A 9687-nucleotide genomic window follows, 5' to 3' on the forward strand; every position below is an offset into this window, starting at 1 on the left:
CCTTAGAATACATTAACATATTCTGTCATCTTTTATGAATGTTCTGATGACAGAAACAGGAAGAAGGCTGTATTTTTGGACACATCCATCATTGTCTCTGAATAACCAGTTTTGCTGATTGCAGTCAATGGCGGGGTATATGAATGTAAACTAAGACTGAAAATGAATGATAAGTGTTGTACACTGTAAAAAAGAAGTGTTGTTTTAACTTTAAAAAGTAAGTTACCTGGTTGCCTTAAAATGTTGAGTTCATTGAAATTAAAAATTTGAGTTAATACAATGAAGGCAATTGGTTTAATCAACAGAAACTCAAAATATTGTTATCTGAACCACATTAATTATCTAAGTTGATTTGACAAAAGAAAAAATGTTGTAATAACAAATCATGAAAATAATTTTTTACAGTGTATCGTGTTAGCAGGTGTTTTGGTTTTCACTTTTCATGCATCAAAACCTAAATATTTATAATGTGAAGTTGGCCATATGGTAATCAAAACTAGTTCATATCTTTCACAGTGACTTCTTTACTCCAACCCTCACGCTTTGTTTACCGCCTTTGAAATCCCAGAGCCCCCAATGATTTAATTTAAAATTAACTTGTATCAAGTTGTCAAAAAACTATTTGCAGTTATTATTGAATCTGTTAAGAACTTTTAAGTAATGTGAATGTTTATCATTGATGTGATCCCAGTAAAAAAAAAATGTAGAAAATTACAGGCAGTTAGCAGAATTGAACTGCTGGACTAATCAGAAAATCTTAGTCTCTTATACCCCAAACAGATGTAACATATTTTGGTAACACTTTATAAGAAAAAGGTAAGGCTTACTTAAAAAAGTAAGTTGCCTTAAAATTGTTAGTTTATTGACATTAAAAATTTGAGTTAATACAATGAAGGTGATTGGATTAATCAACAGAAACTCAAAATATTATGTTATCTGAACCACATTAATTATTGAAGTTGGTTTTACAAAAGAAAAAATGTTGTGATAAATCGTGAAAATATATATATATTTTTTAATGTTTAGCATCATGTTTATTTCTGCATACATTTTAACATTTAAAGTTGTATAAATGAACATTAGTTGTGAACAAAAACAAATGAACAATGAACAACAGTATATTTATAAATTAACATTAACCTAGAATGATAATAATGCTAGTTTGCCATTGTCAGTTCATGATACCTATTGCATTAACTGATGTTAACAATTTGAACCTTATTGTAAAGTGTTAACTATATTTTTAATAGTTTGATCAATGTCATTAAGAGGAAATCTTTTATCATGAGTGATTATGAATTTAATGAAAGTCATCAACATATTAATGTCAACCTGATATGTTAAGTATACTTAACAAGGTGTAAAAAAAGACCTTGGGCTCTCTCAGACCACAAACAGAGGATGTTAAGTAAAACATTACAGTGGTCTGAAAAATGTGAAAAATCCTTTCTTGAAACTAAGAAACTAGATATTGTTAGCTTCCAGCAAAGATATTTATCATTTTTCAGGCTCTTTCTGTTTTAAAGTGTAAGCAGTCTAATCTGTGGTTGTAGCATGTTATACGCCATCACATCAGCAATAAAACTTACTACAAACAGATTTTGTGAGTGATAAACTTCCCTACAAGGGCTAAGGGTAAAGAAGTAATTAAGATGGATGGGTGAAGGGTACGTGAGCTGCCAGGGAGGGCTTGGCTTCATGAGCTCTCCAGGTGTGGCAGGGAGTGGAGGAGTCTGCGTTGCTGATATCATGAGAGTGGGCTCGGCTTCTCAGCTGCGTCTTTTTGTGTGACGCTCCTTTGACTGCGGTTTAGCTTGTCCGGCAGCATTCCACCTGCTGTCACCAAACATTATCTGTTCCACATTCCCTGAAAAGGTTGCAAACTTTCTGCTGATGATTACCAAAAATTATTATAGAGAGATGTTGAGTTTGTCAGGCCTGTAATATTTAGGGTCTGCCAATTTCCTCTGGATGTGCACTGGAAGAGTATGATCTCTGGTTGTTTGTACATGTTATCATGCAACTGTACTTTTTATTTATGTGCATTACACAGTAAAACCTCCAGTGGTAAATGAACACTGTTAGTGTTAAATTAACATTGCCAGTGTTTATATAATCCACACCGGATTATATAAACACTGGGTGACACTGGAAGTGTTAATTTAACTCTGGATGTTTTGCTGTGTGCTGCTGTTCAAAATTTTGGGGTCAGTAGGATTCTTTTATTCAGCAAGGACGCATTAATTTGATCAAATGTGATAGTAAGGCATTTGTATTCTGTTTCAAATAAATGCTGCTCTTTTTTAAATTTCTATTCAACAAAGAATCCTGAAAAAAAAAAAAAGTATCTCAGTTTCCACAAAAATATTAAGCAGCCATTTTCGGTATTGATGATAATGATAATATATATATATATATATATTAGCTACAAATTATTATATTAGAATGATTTCTGAAGGATCACGTGACACTGACGATTGGAGTAATGATGCTAAAAATTCAGCTTTAGCATCACAGGAATAAATTACATTAAAATATATTCAAATATAAAACAATTATTTTAAATTGTAATAATATGTCATAATATTACTGTTTTTACTGTTAAAGCCTTAAATCACCAAAGAAAATCATATTTTCCAGAAAGAAAAAAAAATGCAACAAAAGGTCACAAGATGGGGGAAGGCATTAATATCATGTGAGATGTTTTAAAACAAAACACGTTCCAAAACCTTTACTTAGAGCCTTCAGGCCATTGCATGTAATTTCCTAACATACTAGTACACTTCATTCAGTTTAACAAAGAATATTTTTAAGACTATAAATTCTGAATGGATGAGATGTGTTCAAAACTGAGATGTCTTCAAACCCAACTGTGAACATACATTCTATATTAATACTAACCCTTACCTATAGCCTCCAGTTAAGAATGATAAACTGCCACTTAGCGTATACAGAGTGTATTCTGATTATTGTTCATAACTTTTTGCTGTACGTTTGTGTCTCTATTGCTGTTGCTGCATGTTTATAAAAACAATAAGCCACTTGAGATATGGCTCCAATGGCTTATTGTTTTATTTTCAGTCAGCATGTAATAAATATCCCACCAAACTGGATTTTCAAGATGCGTTCAAGGTTTTATAAAGATATTTTAAAAAACTAGACTGGATAAATTCAGAAAGTACAGTGATTAGTTGTCATTAAAGGGGTCTTTTTGTCTTTAAAGGTCACTCCCTTTACGGAACAGATCCACAGGAGATCTTTGGAGAGCTTGTACTGTAACTTTCGGGAGAGTGATCAGGCATCAAGATGCAGTACTGCAGGGTGTGGCTGTAACTAAGAAACAATTCTAGAACGTCAACAAGAAATAAAGATTAGTGTGTGCAGTTCCCATAAAGCATGATGACAATCAGGGCAAGAACGTTCATAAATCACATTCCAACAAGAAAAGTCCACCGGGAAGATCGGTAGGCTAAGAAAAAAAAACAGTAAAAATAGGACCCAATCTACCATGGTAATACGAAGGAATTTTCATTATTGATTTTTCACAGGTGTTTTCCCTTCTTTCTTTTGAATTTCACATTGCATTGTGGTGTGTTTTAGGGTAAAAGGAAATGTCTGTAAACTGAACAGATAATATCCTGGCAGAAAATTGTACCTTTTACATGTTTTCTTACAGATTTTTTTTTTTTCTGTAAAAAAAATGTGGTGAGAAAGACAACGTGGAGGCTGGAAGCTATGCGGAGATTAGAAGTATTACGCCCTGCGTCTAGGGGAAATCGAAAAACTACACTGTAAAAAATGAATGTGATTTTAACAGTGAAATATTGTAAAAATGCTATGGAAAAAAATTGTAAATAGGTTAACAGTAAGTTCCAGTACTATATACAGGGAAAAACTGTAAAAGCTCTTACCAGACATTTTATGTAATTTTCACAGTAAAATGCTGTAAATTTTACAATTTTTAGAAGTAAAAAAGAACAAATCAATGTATAATTTAGTCAAAAACTGTAAACTGATATTCCCACAATTCCCTGTGTGACACTCCACATTTGAAAGTATTTTGTTTAAAAAATCATGTTTCTTAATAGTTTTTGTTATCAGTTATGTACATTAGAGTTTTATGTTACATCTTCTGTTGTTTAATGAATGTTTATTGCATTATGTAAGTGTTGTGGGTTACCATGATGGTGTTTTGCGTTTGCGTGAATGACTCTTTGCACCCTCTTTACATTAGTATATACTTCAGCCAGTGGAAAAGCTACTTGTGATGAACTCTGATTCTTCATGTGGCTTTCTCTTTTACCACCTGCATTATTATGGTGGTTGTCAGTATATGTTAAAGGTACAAAACAGACTTTAGTAGTGTGCATTGTTGAATTTACTTGTTTACGTTCAAATTTTCTTGTTTGTAAATTACAGTTTTATACTGTAAAATTGACAGTTTGTTCTGTAAATGTGTTTACAGTTTTTCTGTATTTTTTACAAAATTATTCTGGCAACCACAGCTGCCAAAATTATTTTGTAAAAACTACGGAATATTTTTTACAGTGTAAAGAAACTGGGTCGTGGTAGTGGAATCCCAGTTGCAAATCACTCCGGTCGATAATCAAACAAATGCACAAAACTACTTAAGGAAAATGATTGAATTTATTAAAAATAAATATAACAAGTGAAAGAGAGCATCTCTTCAGGGTGTCCAAAGGCCAAAATAACAAACAAAACAAATCTAGAAAGGAAAAGAGGGAGGGATTAAATAACCTAAGTACATATAAAAATAAAATACATTTACCTTTCTTAACTCCCTAATGAAAAACAAAGCACAAACCAAGTTAAAACAAATAGGCAGGACACCCCTACGCTCCAAGTTCTTGAAATATAACTTTAGGAACAGTTGAACATGACCAACAGCTTGTACAATCAGTACACTTTCACTTGGAAGTAACAAGTTTGATCATCGGCCGGAGGAGGGATCCAGGAGCTCTCAACCCAAACACGGCTGAACCAACAATGAGCTCCATGTTGAACGCAGGCAGCCGCCTTATAAAGACCACGCCTCTTCTGAACCGCCAATAGAGAGAGTGTGTACACCATCATTGGACAACCTATTAGAACACTGACAGAGCAAGAGGGAAAAGAAAACAAACAACACATACCAAATACAAGAACGCAGGTCGTAACAATAAGCATGCTTTTATTTTTTTTATTTTTTTATTTAAGGGTAAATAATAAGTTTTTAAAGGAGAATTCCTTTAGTTTTGCATTTTAAAAATATGAAATATATTCTCTCCAGTAAGAGCAACACTTTCTGTTTTTTTGCCACCTAGCTAAATAAATAAATAGTACTATCAAGCTTTCCACAAAGTATTACATGTGTTTCAACCTGAACAAATTTTCTTTTAGACATTATTCAATAATGTATTTGTTCATTTATTATTCATTTTAATTGATCTGAAGTATTTTAACCTGGTGTGAAATGAATTTAGTGTAAATATGTGAGATGACCCAGATCCTGGTGCTCCAAATTTAGTGGCAAAGCAATCACAGATTCCAGATCCAGCTTGGATAATTCTCCCAAGATGTTGTGGCTGTTGGTTGCACAAAGAATGCATAATTAAAATCTGAAACAATCCATGAACGCATATCTGTGAGTGCAATTTGTCCATTGCTAGGCAACTGTACCACTTCTTAACTGTAGGGGGAACTGAACCTATATGTTTGGTTTCAGATGTGCTTTAAAGGGTTAGTTCACCCAAAAATGAAAATTCTGTGATTAATTACTCACCCTCATGCCGTTCCACACCTGTAAGACCTTCGTTAATCTTCGGAACACAAATTAAGATATTTTTGTTGAAATCCGATGGCTCAGTGAGGCCTCCATAGCCAGCAATGACATTTCCTCTCTCAAGATCCATTAATGTACTAAAAACATATTTAAATCAGTTCATGTGAGTACAGTAGTTCAATATTAATATTATAAAGCGACGAGAATATTTTTGGTGCCCCAAAAAAACAAAATAACGACTTATTTAGTGATGGCCGATTTCAAAACACTGCTTCAGTCATGTGATTTCAGCAGTTTGGCGGTTTGACACGCGATCCGAATCATGATTCGATACGCTGATTCATTATGCTCCGAAGCTTCCTGAAGCAGTGTTTTGAAATCGGCCATCACTATATAAGTGTTATGTTGTTTTTTTTGGCGCACCAAAAATATTCTCGTCGCTTAATAATATTAATATTGAACCACTGTACTCACATGAACTGATTTAAATATGTTTTTAGTACCTTTATGGATCTTGAGAGAGGAAATGTCATTGCTCCCTATGCAGGTCTCACGGAGCCATCGGATTTAAACAAAAATATCTCAATTTGCGTTCCGAAGATTAACGAAGGTCTTACGGGTGTGGAACGGCATGAGGGTGAGTAATAAATGACAGAATTTTCATTTTTGGGTGAACTAACCCTTTAAATTGGTTTTTGTTAAGTTAAATGTTATAAATCATACTTCAGATGTTTATATGTTGTTGTTGTTTTTCATGCTTTGTACACTTTGTATTACTTTATACAGACAAATACAGATCTTGTGCACAGAAAAAAATTAATAATTGAAAATTAAGAAATGTAAATTCTGATTCCAAATCATATTTCTGCAATCTGTCTTGCAAATATTTAAGATTGCCTGTTCACTCATGTTTTTGCATATGAGTGTTTGTTTGGAGATTTCTGTTTGGGGTCTGTGAAATCCATTTAGTCATGTTTTACTTTCCCTGTTGTCCGCTGCACGGAAATCTTATTCAGAACATCCAGGGATACGAGGACGTACGCCTACACAAACTGTGTTAGATTTAGATTTAGATTTACTGTAAAGGAGGTAAAGCAACCATGACCAGATGGACCAGCAGAAGTGTTTTGTTCCTGGTCATAATCTTCCTGCTGATGCCTCTAACCTGGACACGGAGAGGAGCACCAGCTGAGACATATAAAACCTTAAACCAAAGACTGAAAAGGCTGAATCAGCAGGTTTGTTATTTTCAGTATTTAATATACTGTCTTCAAATATCATATTACATGTATCTGTAACATCTGATTCCTCTAATCCTAGTTCATGAGATTCAAACAGATGACCTTCACTCATCTTCAGAGCATTGCTGAAAACTACAACATTTCAAACAGCATTGACTCTCGATTTCAAGTTTTGAGTCTGCAATTTGAGAGGATCTTCAGAGAGCTCCAGGGATTTAAAAAAACAACAGAGCGCAGTCTGAAGTCCCTCAAATCCTGGACTAAGAGTCTACAGAAAAAGACTAAGAGGCTTGACTTGAGTCTGGCCAACATGACAAGAGCTTTGAGGGAGAACAACCATCTCAACCTCAGACAAATCCAAAAGCAGAGAACACTGCTTTCTGACCTGTCCCACAAGATCCAGAACCAGCAAAGTCACATCGGCTCTTTGGAGTCCTTGAGGAATCAGGTTCAACATGGGATGCAGGATCTTCGGGCCTCTCTCAAAAGGCATCAGACCCAGATAATGAAGTTGGAGAGTCAGATGCAAGGGTTGTTTAAGATCATTTCAGCTTCCAAGGCAGGAGTTTTAGATCCCCCCAATTCTAGGAAGCAACAAGGTGTGGTTCTGAGGCATGTCCAGCCTAAACCGAAGCCTGAAGAACAAAAAATGAGAGATAGATTGCCAACTTCTGGGCCCACCAAACAACCACAGACACATAAAATAAGACACAAACAACAGCAACCCTGGCAGAGCACTGTACAACCAACAGTTGAGGCTGAAGAGGAACTTTTTCAGCTTCCTCTTCGACACAAAATCCCACGTATTCAAGCCCCAAAGGAAGAAGCCAGAAGTAGGTATTTAGAGAACTCTAGTGGTTTTGTGTCTAAAAATGAAATTGAAAATAATAATTGGGGGAAAAAATGAAAGTTTTCATTCTGACAGTTTGCAATATGGGATGTTTCAGTTCCCATCTGCTTCCCCTCTCCTATATACTGTATATAAATGTCTGCTTCCACTGAAAATTGTCAACTGTGTATATATATATATACATATAGTTGACAATTTTCCCCCATTATTACTGTCATAACAATTACAAAGACAAAGATCAGATTTCATTATTTTTTAATTTATGCCAAAATGTCTAAATAATATATTTTTTTTATCCCATTCTTAAAGTTTGCAATGTGGGTTCGATGCTTCTGTTCCCGTCTGCTTCCACTGAAAATTATCTCACCTTCCAGACGAGATTCCAAACGGGAATACATGAACTCTCTATCTGCACTTGGCTGAAAGTAGATGCAAAGTATGTTGGAACAATTCTTTCTTACGCCACAGAGAACAATGACAATATGCTTGTTCTCTATGGCCGAAATTCTGGTGTACTGGGCTTCATGGATTTTGTGATTGGAGATCCAGCGTATCGTGAATTATCTTTACAAAATATCCTGGATGGCCGCTGGCACCATTTATGCATCATCTGGTCTTCCATTGAAGGCAGGTTTTGGTATTATTCAGACAGTCGTCTCGTATCTACTGGATCCAAGTTCCAGAAGGGTTATGAGATCCCTCCTGGGGGCTCTGTGGTCCTGGGGCAAGAACAGGATTCGGTTGGAGGGGACTTTGATGAAGCTGAAGCATTTGTGGGCAGACTGGCTGGCTTTGCGTTTTGGACTAGGACCCTAAGCCCTGGGGAGGTGTCTGGGCTGGCCACTGGCAAAGGGGTGCCACGAGGAGTAGTGCTCACCCTGGATGATGTAGACCAGATGTTTGGCTCTGTTCAGCACATTACCTGTGAGTGTCTGGAACACTGCATGTAAAGGCATGACAGAATCAGCCAGAAAAACACCTCTGTATACACATTGTTTTTTTATTTCCATTTATTTTGGTAAAACAACACTGTTTATTTTTATTGATCAAATTTTACACATTTGGTCTTACTAACTTTTGACTATAAACTTTGCTTTAAATAAACATACATCATATTCTTGTTGGTCACAGTCTACATTCAGCAACTAGATGTCTTATTCAGCAAAAATATAAATAAATGAATCAAGGAACTTTAATATGTCGTATTTTTTTCAGACTACAATATAAAAAGAATAATGTAAATTTAGCAATAAACGAACCACAAAATTTATTTATACTGCCAAGTACAACGAGAGCTCCCAAAATCGTAACAAATCAGCAATACTGTTCAATGTGAAATTATAAATTTGTCATTTCTTTTTATTTTTCATGATTTACAAACCTAAATATATCAGTTATGCTCTAGGGTGAATTAAGGGTGATTGGACATAAGGTCAAATTGAACAGTACAATTATACAGAGGTTATTTTCTCACCTAATGAGTTATTTTTTATTTATTTATTTTCGCTGAGCCTAATTACTGTGAGACCACATAATCAAAATTACACTGATGTGACATTGAAGTGTGGAAAATGACATAAACTTTAGCTAGTTTTCATAAAGTCAATCGCCGTAGCTACTATTGCACAAAACTTTGATGGAAACTTGAATGTGATGCACTACTGCAACAAAATCAGTATATATATAAAAAAAATATATCATGTTTCTATTTTCAAAATTAGATTGTTTTTATTTTGTCCCATCTATATTATGTCCCATCTAAAAATATGCTTTTTAATTTCATTAATATCATCAAAAATATCAAATAGGACAGT

General features: G+C 34.7%; 1 protein-coding gene across 1 annotated transcript; it reads left to right on the forward strand.

The window, feature by feature from the left end:
• Nucleotides 1–6479: 6479 nt before the first annotated feature.
• Nucleotides 6480–9080, forward strand: LOC127509326 (pentraxin-4). The gene is made up of 3 exons (XM_051887945.1): nt 6480–7020; nt 7103–7856; nt 8183–9080. The coding sequence occupies exons 1-3, from the start codon at nt 6883–6885 to the stop codon at nt 8821–8823; spliced, it is 1533 nt and encodes a 510-aa protein (XP_051743905.1). The 5' UTR covers nt 6480–6882; the 3' UTR covers nt 8824–9080.
• The last annotated feature ends 607 nt before the right edge of the window (nt 9081–9687 follow it).

The sequence above is a fragment of the Ctenopharyngodon idella genome, chromosome 3 (genome assembly GCF_019924925.1).
Source record: "Ctenopharyngodon idella isolate HZGC_01 chromosome 3, HZGC01, whole genome shotgun sequence".
Lineage (NCBI taxonomy): Eukaryota > Metazoa > Chordata > Actinopteri > Cypriniformes > Xenocyprididae > Ctenopharyngodon > Ctenopharyngodon idella.

What these genes read in the sequence shown, in the direction of transcription:
- LOC127509326 (XM_051887945.1), top strand. Translation starts at nt 6,883, where the DNA reads ATGACCAGATGGACCAGCAGAAGTGTTTTGTTCCTGGTCATAATCTTC. An exon ending in TGAAAAGGCTGAATCAGCAG is followed by an intron (nt 7,021 to 7,102) that starts GTTTGTTATTTT and finishes CTCTAATCCTAG; the next exon opens with TTCATGAGATTCAAACAGAT. An exon ending in CCCAAAGGAAGAAGCCAGAA is followed by an intron (nt 7,857 to 8,182) that starts GTAGGTATTTAG and finishes CCATTCTTAAAG; the next exon opens with TTTGCAATGTGGGTTCGATG.